Here is a 15,556-nt window from a genome sequence, read left to right as displayed (position 1 = left end):
ATTTATATAATTGAACCCACTGATTTTATTTTTTATAATTTGCACCCACTGATTTAGGGTCTTGGATCCGCCACTGTTCAAACACATGAGTGAAGCCTTGATGCATGTTTTCAGCACTTACATCTTTGCCCTACAATATATAATTCATATATAGGCATTAGATATATTGCTTTGAAATGTTTCAATCAAGCCAGTAGCCACTAGAATGGGTTCAAGTGCAAATGTGTTGAAAGTAAGATGCTATGCAATAGTTGAATGACATTTCACAATCACCTATATAAGTTTCCAATACTCTATTCCGTTAGGCCTGACCTGAGACATTAACATTGTAAATTTCCCAAACACTCTTAGTCTTGGCCATGAGAAACTTAAGACTCCAAATAAGGGATCTTTCAGAACCTAAGGCTAGTTGCCATGTACAACAATTAATAGGATAATTTCCAGGTTCGAGATTAGGGAAGCTAATACCATCCTCACAAAATCATAAAATAGTCACTTATGTTTTAAAAACTCTCTTAAAATGACAAAAATAAGCTATTTTGTCTCATAAAATAGTCACATATTGTGTCTCACTAATATCATACTCGCTTGTATAAATAACAAATAACAAAAGAACTTAATAATGCAGAAAAGGCAAAGAAAAAATGGAGGTTGTTCTGAAACCCTGCAATTTCAGCTATGGATTTTCTTGATAATCTAAGAAAAAATGGACCACTATACGTAACATTTATGAAGACTACAAACACAATATCCATTGGATCAAAATGTAGACATAAATAAATTGGAAACCAACCCAATTAATGTTTCACTCACACTGCTCATCAGTAATTAGTACTTATTCATCAGCTAACCTGGGCAACCCATTTCAATGAACATATTAAAAAATTCAATTTTGTGGTCAACGGGTTTAGCTTTTTCCTGATCAAAGTGGGTTGTTGAGTTGCATTGCAAGTGTGAGAAAGAAAAGAAAGAGATAAAATAAGGTACCAATGGAATGACCTCATAGGTGGAATGAGATTGACTAGATTGGCATAGGGGCAATGTCGTCCTTGAACTTTCCAAGGACTACGTGTTTCACTACTCCTTTTGCTTCCTCAATATCTTCCTTCACAACAACCTCATCTCCTTTCTCACCGTGTATTATAGGCATCTCAACAAAATGAAAAATAGAAAATTGATTCAAAATATCAAAGTTTTTTTTGGCTTTTTCCACCAAACCATTTAAAAAACTTTTTTGGTGTGATCTATTTCTAAATTATAAATCTAAATTCCCATCTTGTATGAGACTTTTTTTCTAGTTATTAATTTCTACTATATTTAAAAAAGTCAATAACCAAAAATAACATTATATCACAATATATTTTATCATAAATCTAAAATATAATTTATATATTAAAATTATTTATTATAAATTTTAATATAATATGATAGTTTATATATTCAAAAAAATATTTATTATAAATGTTAATTATTTAAAACAAACATTTATTTGTATATTACACAACTAAAATACTACCCAATTCTTATAAAAGTGAATAGTATATATAAAATTTTGTGATTAAACAATGAGATCAATTTTATTTTCATTGTTAATGTATCTATTTTTATTTATAAAAGTTAACACAATTATGTTAATGTATGTATCATTTATTTATAAATTTTACATCAATAATGATTTCAAAAAACTATAATCTAAATATTGGAAAGAGTATTTGGTAAAAAAAATTAATTAAAAAATGTTGGAGTATAACAACAAAAAAAACTCATTAAAAATTTAGTGATAACATGCATTCTAAAACTCATTTAAAATTTACACTCATTCTAAACATACTATTTATTAACCAATGAGTTATATATCGGTTGATTGATTGAGCATGAGTGGATTATTATAAATTATCTATTTTTTTTTTCAATTCCTAAAGATAATGATGATACGTTCTTACGTCGGACATATGCAAACGATATCTGACAAGCTAATGATATCTCACATGCTGTTAACATTATTATCATCATATCTAATATTTTTTATAAATAATTATGAAAAAAGTGTAAGAACTTATTTAAAGATATAAAATAACTTATAATTTATTTTTATTAATTTTGATAATCTCAATGAAGTTATCATATCTTACGAAGTAACTTAAAATTAGTTAAGATGAGAATAATTGCAGACATCATATTCAATTGTGAAGTTATTCAAAATTTTAATAATTATTATAATCTTGTATAATTTTGCAAGTTAAGTGTATCTTAGAGCATTTTCAATAGATACAATTTAAGCTATTTATTTTAAATTCTTTATTTCCAATTCATTGATCTCCACATTAATGCCACATCATAGTAAACAATTGTTTTGATTTGTGTTTTTGACGATGTTCTTCGATCTCCATCCCACAACTTCTATTTATAAAAGAAACAAGTAACAATAACTTATTTGTTTTTTCAAAGAAATTGACACCAGACCGCACTATAAATGGTTAAAAAATTTCAATGAATGCATTAAATTTGGTTGGACTTCCAACTGATGCAATAAATTATCAACCAGTAAAATTTGGCTGGATTTGGTGAAATTAGTTTTTCTGTTATCTTTTTACCAGTTATCCATATCTATGTAATTATGTTAATATTTAATTTTGTGATTCAATTTTAAAATTGTGTGATTTTTAAAGGACACCACACAAGAATAATTGAAAAAGGAACAACAGAAAATTCAGATCCGACTCACGCCATTAGCGGCACCAGTCACAAGGCAAGTTAACACCCAAATGTTTTTCTAGTTTCTGAGTATATATGAACATGACATGGTTTAATTAATTCTTCACGAACATGTATGACAGTGCGTACCTGATGTTCGCAAATGGGCATTATAAGATAGTATCTCTTGATTTACGAATATGGTCATGCATTAGTTCCAAGTAAGAAACAATATCGATGCCAATTAAAAAGAAAGAATCACCCAAAGCTCGAGCAGAAACAGAGAACGGTCGAGCACTTACATATAAAATTTAACACGGAATTTTCATGTCTAGAATAATATAAATGAATATGCATGATCCTCCCAAAACCAACACGTTAAAACTAGTCTATAAGATTGAAAGATTCTATTTGCACGTTAACAACTAGTGTATAAGATTAAAAAATATTTTTTTTATAAATGTTAATTATTTAAAATAAACATTTATTCTGTATATTACACAACTAAAATACTACTCAATTCTTATAAAAGTGAATATTATGTATGAAATTTTGTGACTAAACCATACGATCAATTTTATTTTCATTTGTTACTATATCTACTTTTTATTTATAAAAGTTAACACACTTATCGTATATTGTTAATGTATTTATTCATAAATTTTACATCAATAATGATTTCAAAAAATTATAATCAAAATGGAAAGAGTATTTGACAAAAAAAATATAATTAAAAAATGTTGGAGTATAACAAAAAAAACTCATTTAAAATTTGATGATAACATTACTTAATTTGTGTATTCTAAAACTCATTTAAAATTTATACTAATTCTAAATATAACATTCATTAATATAGGTTTTAGCTCAATTAGTTGCGTAAAGTGGATAAGTTGTTATAAATTATTTAATATTTATTTTTTATTTTTGGGTTAGAAAATATCACATATTCCCTCTATTCCAAGATAATAATCGTTTTACCCTTAAAAAAATAATTAAATGAAAGAGATAATTTTTACAACATTAACTCTTATATCATCACTAATTCATTTGTAAATTTTATTATCTATTATTAATGTTATAAAAAATATAAGTAAAAAAATAATTAATGTTATATTAAAAAACTAAAATGATAATTATTTTAGAAAAAAAATTCTCTTACATGATAATTATAATAAAACAGAAGGAATATAATATCTATCATCAAAATAAGATTGACAGTCAAAATTAGTTTCCTCCTATTCTCACTCTCTTAGGCATACACAAGAACTCATGTTTCCTATTGGGGATTTGCATTTTTTTAAAATGATTATTATAAAAGTTAACAAAATTCATCGTATATAAACTTGTGATTGTGATTGGATACTTTATTCTTTAGATACAAATTTCACTTCTCTAAACCCCGATCCCCCCTTATATGCCTCTGTATTATCTATAAACGTGCAGTGATGTACCCCAATTTCCTAATTGCAAGCCAACAATCCAGATTGATCGTTTTGAACTTATTTAGGTAAAACTATAAGTAACTGACTCTTGATTTTTAAACATTGGAGTGATTCAATAGTACATAGTCCTATATCAATAAGGTTTTTAGAATTGTCAAAATCAAGACAAGAGAGAATAACCCTCAATATATGACGGGGGAGGAGCATCGTAGTGTATACAGAAATTGCTTAGACAGAAAACAAAGTTTATTTTTATAAGAACACTAGCAGTGAACGAGGCTTTACTTCTCCAATCAAAGCTTAACAACGGTAGGCTTATAGTCAATCACAATGACTTTCTCCAAGCAGGAAAGGAACAAATTTGCATATTCAACATGGGCAGGATGAGCTACATACTCTGCAACGCCTTCTGGACTCTCAAAGGTTGATTCAAAGACATGAGTGAAGCCTTGATGCAGGTTTTCAGCACTTACATCCTTGCCCCTACAATACATTTTTCATATATGGGCATTAGATATTTGCTTTGAAATCTTTTTTAATCAAGCCACTAGAAGGGGTTCATGTGCAAATGCTTGGAGAGTAAGATGCAATGCAATAGTTGAATAACATTTCTCAATCACCTATACAAGTTCCATCTTTCTTAACATGATAGCATGTAATTTTAACAACAATCCAAATCTTCTATTCCTTTAGGCCTTATCTGAGCCATTAAAATTGTAAATTTTTGCCAAACACTCTTTATGGTGTCTTTGGATTAGATATTACCTCAATTTTTCCATAATCAATTCCAATTCTATGTTGAAAGCCAAAGCAAGCAACAAATAGTTGCTTCCACTTTTTCAATTTTCCACCATGATTTTGGGGCCAGAATCAATTTTGTTAGCTATCCAAACACACTATTAGTCTTGGCAATGGCAAACTTAAGCCTCCAAATAAGGGATCTTTTAAATCCAGGAGGCATGCCAGATCTAACTCTAACACCTAAGACTAGTCACCATATCCAACAATAGATAGGACAATTTCCAGGTTGGAGATCATGGAAGCTAATACCATCATCTCAAATTCACAAAATAATCACTTATTTTTTAAAAAACTCTCTTAAGAAGACAAAAATAAAATAAGATGAACCAAACGTGTATGATCTAACTAATATCATACTCAGCTTGTATAAATAACAAAAAGACCCTATAATGCAGAAAAGGCAAAGATCTTGTCTTGAAATGAAAACCCTGCAATTTCACCCCTATGGACTTTTTTAATAATCTCAATAAAAATCAACCAGAAACATTTCTGAACACCACAAGCATATCCAGTGGATCAAAATGTAGCCATAAAAGAAAAAATTGAAACCTAATCCAATTAATATTCCACATCCACTCACTCTGCTCACCAGCACTTAGTACTCATTCATCAGCTAACCTGGGCAAACCCATTTTAATGAACTTGTTAAAAATTCAATTTTTTTTGTCATTGGGTTTAGTTTTTGCAGCCCCTATTTTTAATTTGTGAAGAAGTTGATATTGTTTGCCCAGATCTATTGCAAGTGTGAGAAAGAAAAGAAAGACATGAAGAAGATACCAATGGAATGACTTCATGGGTGGGATGAGATTGACCAGATTGGCATAGTCCTTGATGAGCTCTTCAATCCGCTCTGGAGTGACGTCGTCCTTGAACTTAGCTAGGAGCACGTGCTTCACTACTCCCTTTGCTTCCTCCATCTCTTCTTCCACAACCACCTTATGTCTCTTCTCATCGTGTATTGTATTATAGACCTCTGAGAACAAAATTAAAAATACAAAATTTATTGAAAATATCAATCAAACTTTGTTCCCGAGGTCCAATATTATTACTAGTGCACCAACATTTTCTAAAAATGCCAGAAATGCCCCTTCTTCTATCTTCTTTAAAAAGTTGGGTGCACATTGATTGTGATTTTTGCTGTGGAGCTTTTTTTTCTTGTGTTTCTCTCTTTCGTGCGATATTTTCTTGCGATAGGTGAGCTTCGGTGAAGGTGAAGGAGCTGGTGTTCATTGTTGCGGTGATTTGTTTGACGTCGACAACAAATGAGGTACGCATTTCTGCATCTCTGCTGGGTGTTCGTGAGTGGGCTGATCCATAGAGCATACGGATCAAATTGATCCGTAAGACTGGTACAGATCAAGTTGATCCGTTAAGCCTTACGAATCAACTTGATCCGTAAGGTTTATACAGATTTTGAATTTCGTCCTGTCAGAAGAGAAAAACCACCACGATAATGCCGCCAATAATGCTCACAAAGAACGGAAGAAGAAGAGTCAGTTCAAGAAAGAAGGAGATTCAACTCGCAAAAGAAGAAGAAAAGCTTAGTGCACAACTTTTTTTAAAAATAAGCAGGAATATTTTTGACTTTTCCCATTAAGTGTTGGGTGCACCAGCAATAATGCTAGGTGCACCTAGCATCAGCCTCAAACTTTTTGGTTTTTAGATTAACAATGCCCTTACTATATTGGTTAAAAAAATAAAATAAAAAATATTCATTATATAAATCATAAGAAAGTATAAAAAATTATAAATTTTAGTTTTTAATAAAAATATTTCTATTCTAAGTTTTTTAATCAATGTTAATGTTTGTAAAACACTGATTAGCATGTGTTTGTAGGTTAAATTACTCAACAAATACCTGTGGTGATATCAAGATTTTAATTAAATCCATTATAAACTAACACCGTTATAACTCCGTTAACTCACTTGACATGGCAAAAAGGAAATTTTAATCATAGTGACGGTGACACCAGAAATGGAGACTCGGAGGCATGCAAAATCGAATAGGGAGCACTTTGTTCTTTTTTTTTTCTCTCAGAATCCTAGAAACATGACATAGCCCTGCTGTAAAATAAGCATGTCTTAATTTACATTAATTAATGACGATGATAGTACGGCTAAAATATGAAGCAAATGATAATTTATAATCATGGCACCTTTTTCATAATGTTCAGTCCTATTCACATGTATGCACCTTAATCGATGATAGTGAAGGAAATTCTTGTGCTGACATTTTGGCCAAAATGAGACAACTTTCTTTTGCATGAACACCCTCCTGATAAACTAGTATATGGGCACCCTTTCCCCTAGATTAGATTGCAGTTTGTTTCTTTTTCTTTCTTTCGTTGTTTCTTTTCATTACTCTACCAAAAAAAACGAGAATTTATACGAAAACAACTTCAGAAATACCCCTTTATTGAATTATTCCCTCACTATCTCTCTAAAATATCAATGAAGTTTACATAACATGGAACATGCAAAATTAGTTTTCCTTGTATTCTCTCACATGATATACTTTTACACATACACACAAACTCTCGGTTTTCAATCTGAATAAATCAATATAATTTTACTTCACTTGATTTCTTTAGTCTTAGAGATTCTTATTAAGAATCAGTTTGTTTAAATTTATTTGTTGAAATAAACATTTATTTTAATAAAACAAATAATTTTATATTTTTTTAGTATATTTGTCTAAATTATTTTTGTTTAAAAAATAAATTTTTACTTATTTTAAGCAACAAATTTTATCTACTTTTTGAAAAAATACTTTTATAAAAAGATTTTATTTTAAAATTATTTTTTTAAGTTTAAATAAACTCACTCTAAAACGAAAAAATTATTAAAAGAAGTCTCATTATAACCCCAAAAAAGTCATATTTTGCTCTTGCCCTCAACTATAGAGAGAACAAGGAAATTTAACTAAGTTAGTTAAATAGGATCATGAATGTAATTTTTTTGATATTAGACTTCAATTCCTACTAATCAAAACATGTTATAGACAAAAGAGAAAAAATGGACACATAAATATACCATTTATTTGATAGTTACATACAAGTGTTTCTAATATTTTAGTAGCAAAAAATTATAACATACTTTATATGTTATATTCTTATAATGTTAAAGAGATATGGATTTAGGCCTTTTCAGGAAAGAGATATTTTATTTAAAATAATTTTATATCTTTTTGTTTTTATATTTAAAGATAAAAAACTATCTCATATCTTTTTATCTTAAAAAGCTTCCTAATACAAGATACAATTAATTCTCAAACAATCACATAACTAATTATAATAACTAATCACATGATGAGGTGTAACAATATAATCTTATTCTTATTTTATGAACAAGTTTCACGTTATCAAATAATACTCTTTGTTTATATTAATTATATTATTGTGCTAACAAATAATATAATATTATTTTATTAAAATATTTATTTGACTAAATTAAATCTCTAATTTAATTATTAAATAAATTATTTTCTTTTGCAACGATTTAAACACTCCTTTGTAGGTTCAATAATAGATCGATAGTAAATTAATCATAATTGATTAATTTACTAATCAAGGTAGACATTTAATAATATTCTTTAACGTTCAAATAACATAAAATAATATTTTTTGCCTTTAAGAATGTAATATTTTCTTCTATTACAGTTCAAGGTTAACTCTAGAATATAATATTATTATCAAATTCTAACAAGTGCACATTGTATTTAATCAATGAATGACTTAAAAAACTCTTTGCTTTTTTCATTCAATTGTCTTATCTAAAATTGATGAATTCCTTCTTAATTAATAATTAATTCTACAAGTATTTAATCATATACAATATTCACTCAACTAGTATCCTAAGGTATTAGGTATTTGAAATTAAAATATGATAAATAATCTCAAGTGAAAGCAAACTATTATATCTCTCCTTGAGAACTTCATATTATCAATTAAGATGATATTAATCATTAAGAATTCTCACTTTGAGTCAATTCAATGATGACATTCACATGTACATCATCTATGTATGTATTTTAATAAATGAAATTTATTAATATTTATTTAACATAGACCATTAAATATATATTAATTTATCCAGATTATTGATGTTCTATTCATAGTAATCATAAGATTAAAAACAATTTAGATTAAAATTATAAAAAACTTATTTCTCATTATCATAATCTCTATCATGATAACAAATTTCTAATTTTAATCAAGTACTTGTCAAATTAATAATTTAATAAAACAATAAATATAATAATAAAATAAAGAATAATTTTTTACTAAAATTAATAACATAATGTATTAGATCTTTGACATACATATTTATCCCAACACTATTTCCATTAATGGCTCCCGAATGATTTACTATGGATTAGGGACCGTGTTTGGCCTGCTTTCTCTGGTGAAAAAAAATAATAGTGTATATTGTTCTACACAAATTACTTTGAATTATATACTGTAAATTTAATAGGCCATTGTACTGATATATGCACTCGGTGGAGTTATATACAATGATTACCATTTACCACATCCGAGGAAGATATAAAAAAAGAAAACGTCATTCAGTTGCACAAAATCACAAGTTCCAAATGCAGTGAAAATTGTTAAATATTTTGGCATTCAAAATTCCTCTCATAATTTTACAGAAGAGAGATTGCTTAATTGTAACAACAGATAAGGGTAGTACCAGGGGCCAAATGACACATTCCTGCCCCTGCCCTGCCACAAACTCTACAAAATCCAAAACGTGCCACATATTGGAGTGGCACAACTCAGAAACTGTATAACTATTATAATGTACAAATTGTTAAGAGGGGAGAAAATGAACCATTAATTAATGGACTTTGTCACAATTGACAACTACGCCATCACGTGCCGGAGTGGCAGTGTGTCACCTTAAATGGAGTATCTGAGTAGGCACTGGAGCAGGAAAAGATAAATAACAAAGCATTAGCAGGCACCACCAATTCTTTATAGTCTTCCCTTAAATGCAGAATGCTGAAATGAATTTTAAATCAAAACACCTAGGGAGATGGGAAAGTTTGAATTTAACACAAGAAATGCATGAATGTACTATTCTGGATTTGTTCGACATATGACCACAAACTCAAAACATAAGTTTCAATCACAGACAGATAGAATTCAAGCTATTTCGGCTGCAAAATATAAATATCTAGAACATATCTCTTAATATCATTACTGTATCTATCTTGCATAGTCTTTGGTTGGAAAGCAATATTAGAGGGAAGGACGAGAAGGAACTTTCAAAATATTTTTTCTTGTTTGGTTCAAACATTTAGAGAGATGGGGAGTGGAATGGAGATGGCCAAAATTTCTCCTCCATCAATTTTGGCTTCCACACCAAATTGGAAGATTTGGAATGGGGGGAGAGAAAATTTTACACTAATTGACTAAATTATATTTTAACTTCATGACTCTGTCTATTTAAAGGATGTAATAGTAAATTATGTTCCCTCTCCTTCTTTCCATTAAAATCCATTTGTTAAAATATCTTGGATGATTTCTTAGGAGTAGTTTTCATATTTCATTAAATTACTTGTTTAGTCAGTCTTTCTTTTGGGTGTGTTGCTCCTGTATCTTCGACCTTTGTCATTGCCTCACAGCACCATCTCCATTAATGCCTAGCCTCAAACAGTCCATCACCCATGTTTGCCACCTTCCCATAACTATTTGACTCCCTCAATCAGGCTGTGGTTTGTTAATGTTTGACGAACAGATCAAACAGATTCTCTCTCCCCATTAGGTTTGATGTGTTTGGACTCTTTGACGATCTGGGTAGTGGTTATCTGATAGGGACTTGGGTATTTAGGGGATGCCTAAGTCTCACATCAAGTAGTATTGAATGTTCGGGACGATACTTTGACAGGGACTCAGATATTTATGGGATGCTTAAGTCCCCAAGGGCTTGAGTACTTAACTACTTATTAAATTGGTATCAAAACTAGTTGTAGAAAGGGAGTGCAGTCTCAGCATCATTTTAAGTGGTGCTTAAGTCCCACATCAAGTAGTCTGGGATGCTTGATTGAGTACTTTAAGTGATTTGGTTCTCCCCTCTGGATAGCTAGTTATGTTAGATAGCAAATCTTCCAATCACTGAAATTTTAACATTGTTCCAAACATCCATAAAGTAAAACTTGAAATATAAACTGCAGGACAGTAGTTTATTTTAAAAAAAATCAAAATGGAATAAAGAAGTATTAGAGAATAAAGATTCCACTTACAATTAGGATGACAATTTACTGCTCTCCACTTCTTCATCTGAGGACTTCACACAAGTGGAAGATGAACAATGGCATCTAGGTTGTTCTTTACAATCCACTTCTGAGGATAGAACGAATAAGATGATTCAAGATCAATATGCCAGACCATAACTCTCGAGCAGTTGTCCATTAAGCCCTCCATTTGACTTTCATCTTCAACCACCTGCTCAATCAATGTGCTAACCTGCATATAGAAAAGCAAATTCATAAATGATCAAGGCATGATTTCAGGTTGTATGGCACTCTATTGATGTTACCTAATCTGATTAGATATGTTTTCACAGCATGGGTTAGATACAGAAAATAATGTTACATAACAGATAAAATCATTAAAAAAAGATATATTAATTTACTAACCCACAAACTTTCCTTGACCGAATCAAGTTGTCTGATAGGTTCAAGAGTGGGGCGGTGCCACCTCTTCGGATCCCAGAGTATTGTACTATTGAAGGCAAAACCTGGCATTTCAGCATGAAATCTTTTAGATTTCCCATTTGATTCATCTGTATGCCATCCAATTACTTGACTTCCATTACAAATGGGCCCTTGCAAGACAATGCTACTTTTATCCCCTAATAATCTTGCTACAGTCCATGTTCCAAATCGCCTGAGAATCAAAATGACGATATCTCACAAGTCACAACTAACAAATGAAAGAATAATTGAAAACGCAAAAATATTGTAGGAAAGACGAATGTGCCAGAACATTCTGCATAACCCAATTTGATTGAAGAGTAGGAGATGATTAACAGAAACATTGTCACACTGCTCATTAGTGTTCACTTTTCAACAGATAAACACACCCAAATACAAATACATACACATTATATTCTTAACTTTTTAAGGTGTGTTAGAATTCGAAATAAACAACCATCTATTAAACAATAATTCTCTATTTTGTATGATAAGGTTTGTATTTGTAAGGCGTCAAAGTGTAGTTTGCCATAATAATCACACCCATGCCTTTGGCCACTGCTAATTCATCATATGATTCTACACCAAAAGAGGTGAGGGGCCAGGGGTTTCCTATCATTATTGAATTCTATCAAAATAAAGGCAAGTGATAGATAGAATTTGAGTACTAAGGTTGTATTAAAAGAAGGGAAAGACTCTCATTCTGACATAACTTTGCACAACACAGAAGACCTTCGCAATTACAATGTATGTATCTATGTATGTAGTCTCTTTCTCAGAAATTGAATAAAAATTAAAATATGACACCAAGTCAATCAACAACACTTATAATGACCCTCCCCATACCCCTCCTTCAATAGGTTAGGCAGACAAAATTAGAACCATGTCTCTTATCCTTAAAGAAGTGACAATCAGAAATTCATAGCAAGTTAAATACAGGTATAATTGCTGTATCTTATCCATATTGCCTCAATAAATTACATATCACAAACATTTGACTATAAATTGCATCCGAGTCGCTAGAGTGAAAGAGAAGGCAAAGCAGACAGGTGCTAACAAAATTAATATCTTGGAAACTAGAAAGACCTTATTTCTCTCATTTGCTGAAAGAGTTCCACTGAGTAGATGTTATCATCATCTGCAAAGTAAACAATTCCTTCAAGACGATGAGTTTCAATGTGTGCCATTGCAACATTTCTTTGAAGAATGCTCCTATGGCTTGGGTTGGTTAGATTTGTTTTACAAATGAGATGCCTGTACATAATCCCACTACTCCATAAGATGTCAGCAGTTTCTTCAGATTGGGAAGTCATCTCAACAACAATCCACAACAAGGGAGGTGGGACCAATTTTAATGTCTGCGACAAGCGATGCAAATAATATGCTTGAAATATATGATTGTGTGTTGGGGTTACAATTATGAGAAGCTTCTGAGACTCCAAATATGGATTTTCACTGATTTGGCTGTTGGAGACATTATATGCCACTCCATCTATTAGTTCCTGTTCTTTCACAGTTGAATACAAAGTAGCATTAAAATTCACAGCCTCGTTGATTGATGGGGTCACATTTAAATTTACATTTTCAAATGGCTGGAAATTTGCCACTGCAGATATCACCTCAAAGGAGAAGGCTTGTTGTTTTGGCATGAGATTTGCGGACATGTGTGTCGATGCAAGTGGGATGAGTCCAATAGAAACACCAACCATGAAGCAAATGAAAAAATGAAAAAGCATCTTCCTCCAAAGCTGCCCCCGTGGCTTTGATCTCTCCAAAGCCCTGAAAGACCTTGGGGAGAAAACACCAAACACAAGTGCACGGTAGTCCAATCCAACCGATGGTGAGAAGTTCTGAGGACTCGATGAGGACTTCGACAAGGGAGAAGCTACTGAACACACTTCTCCATTTGCTACAGTTCCAGCTCTAGGCACGGGAGACAAGGTTCTTCTAACAGATGCCATTAACAGAAACCCAAACCAATGTTTAGTATCCCCAAATGAGCACTGTGAATACAGTTATGGCAGGAACGTATCCAAATTCCAAAACAATCATAAACTTCTTGTCTTTCAAAGTCAAAAACAACAATTGTCATGACTCATGACCTATTGGCATTTGCCAAGAGCTTCCAGATGATCATGTTACAGAGCCAAAGGTGCGAAATAAAGCTGGCATAATAAAACAATGTAAGCAAAGCATATCAGGTCAAAGTACATAAACAATGTAAATTGCAAGCAATCCTTCCACAAGAATATATCAAGAGTAAGACCTCTCAAATCCCTCAAAATCCGCAAAGCACATTTCATCACGCATATAAAAAATACTTTGAAGTGTCTATAAAACCAACCAAAATGAGTTATTAATCAATAATGAAGAGCCAGTAGAAACAGTGAAAATGCACATACCAAATATCAAGGTGTCTTGCTCAAGATAGCATTTTTAGCAACTTAACAATTGACACTGGAAGTTTGGAACAAGTTGAGTTACCCAAATGACAGCGAAGCAGAATGAAGCGGCATGATTGTTCCAACTTTCCAAACAAGTGGGGCATTAAAAAGGTAGAACTATGGCAAAGTTGAGCTTTGAGTGATACCCTTCTGACGCAACTAGTTCTAGGGTCGAGGGTGAGTCAAACTAACTGGGATTTCAGGAATCTGTGCTGGTCTTAGATCTAAAAGGAAGGAACTTCAAACAAGAAAAGAAAACAAATCCAGAAAAAAAAACAAAACAAAAAAGGAAAGCAAAGGAAAAAAGAAAAACATAAAGACAGGGACAGTGATATGTTTCTTAAAAAAATTTAAAAGAAAATTTAATACCGCTTTTGTCATGTGATTGACGATGTCAATGGGCGGGACATCAAAGGAAAAACAATAAAAAAAAAATAAAAAAGACAAATCTATATAAAAATTGTTATCAAGAATTGCGATTAGGGTAATCCTATGAATGATGAGTCCAATATAAAACGAAGTTTTGTTTATAATTAAACTAAGTTTTCTTTGTTGATAGAAAGTATATAAATTTTGTTATAAATCTTTACTAAAATTAGTGGTCTTTCCTAACCTTGAAAGAGTTCTATTTGCGCATAATCTAAACTTTCATTAAAATAAAAAATGGGTCTCAAGCCTAGGTTTAAAAAAAAGGTATTGTATTAAACTTTTAGTAACTGACGTAAAATTTGTCTATATGTCAAACATAAGTGTTGTTGTATGTTTAATGTGCAACAAAGGATTAAAATAACCACATTAATTTCATTAAATTGTTATAATTGTTTGAACAATAAATACAAAATGTTTTTAAGATAATGGAGTAAATGTTAGGAGAAGAACTTATAAAGAGTGTATTTGTCTTAAAAAAAAAGGGTCTCAAGCATAGATAAAAGAAAAGGACTAATAAAAGTTATTGAAAAAAAAATAGTTTGTCACTTTAATTCTTAACTAAGATATGATGTTTGATTTTTGGTTTAATATAAAGTCAGAATTAAAGGTATTACTTTATCCTAAAATGCACATACCCAATAAGATGAAAATAATTAGTTGTTAAATAGAAGTTCGTCTCAAATGTTTGTTAGTTAAAAAAATTATATTAAACTTTTAGTAATCGACAAAAATTTGTCAATATATCAAATATGATAATTTTATTAAGGTTAAATTATAATTTACGTCTCTTTATAATTTTATGGATTTTGGTAAGAGCTAAACTTATGATTTTTTATTAAAAAAGAAGATAATAAATTACTAAAATACTTATTTTATTTAATTAATTTTATAAATATTATTTAATTATTTTGTATGTATCATTATTCAAGAGTTATTAATTTGTTTTAATTATAAAAATTTATAAATTAAAAAATATTTAATATATAAATCTTTTTAATTTTTTATATCATTTTATATATTTTATTTTAAATAGTTTACATATTTTTATT

At 30.3% G+C, this 15,556-nt stretch overlaps 2 protein-coding genes across 3 annotated transcripts; both read right to left on the bottom strand.

The window, feature by feature from the left end:
• Positions 1–4,219: 4,219 nt before the first annotated feature.
• Positions 4,220–5,875, bottom strand: LOC100305974 (uncharacterized). Its single transcript, NM_001248799.2, is given in 2 exon segments — positions 4,220–4,619; positions 5,715–5,875. Coding segments are annotated over 2 exon segments (330 nt in total). The 5' UTR covers positions 5,855–5,875; the 3' UTR covers positions 4,220–4,429.
• A 3,647-nt stretch (positions 5,876–9,522) lies between these two features.
• LOC100808765 (probable beta-1,4-xylosyltransferase IRX9H-like) lies at positions 9,523–14,499 on the bottom strand. 2 transcript variants are annotated; one of them, XM_006577788.4, is made up of 5 exons: positions 14,037–14,499; positions 12,721–13,799; positions 11,578–11,827; positions 11,182–11,404; positions 9,523–9,859 (listed from the first exon to the last, which is right to left on the bottom strand). In XM_006577788.4, exons 2-4 carry the CDS (start codon positions 13,593–13,595, stop codon positions 11,228–11,230), a joined length of 1,302 nt encoding a protein of 433 aa, XP_006577851.1. In that variant the 5' UTR covers positions 13,596–13,799; positions 14,037–14,499; the 3' UTR covers positions 9,523–9,859; positions 11,182–11,227. The 2 variants fall into 2 exon arrangements, with proteins under 2 accessions (XP_006577851.1, NP_001242118.2); NM_001255189.2 differs by having other exon boundaries at positions 9,545–9,859; positions 14,119–14,366.
• Between the last annotated feature and the right edge of the window lie 1,057 nt (positions 14,500–15,556).

This window comes from Glycine max, chromosome 4 (genome assembly GCF_000004515.6).
Source record: "Glycine max cultivar Williams 82 chromosome 4, Glycine_max_v4.0, whole genome shotgun sequence".
NCBI lineage: Eukaryota > Viridiplantae > Streptophyta > Magnoliopsida > Fabales > Fabaceae > Glycine > Glycine max.
This window is presented reverse-complemented; position numbering and strand designations above follow the sequence as displayed.

What these genes read in the sequence shown, in the direction of transcription:
- LOC100808765 (XM_006577788.4), bottom strand. Translation starts at nt 13,595, where the DNA reads ATGGCATCTGTTAGAAGAACCTTGTCTCCCGTGCCTAGAGCTGGAACT. An exon ending in CAGCAAATGAGAGAAATAAG is followed by an intron (nt 11,828 to 12,720) that starts GTCTTTCTAGTT and finishes TTTGATTCTCAG; the next exon opens with GCGATTTGGAACATGGACTG. An exon ending in CGGTCAAGGAAAGTTTGTGG is followed by an intron (nt 11,405 to 11,577) that starts GTTAGTAAATTA and finishes TTCTATATGCAG; the next exon opens with GTTAGCACATTGATTGAGCA.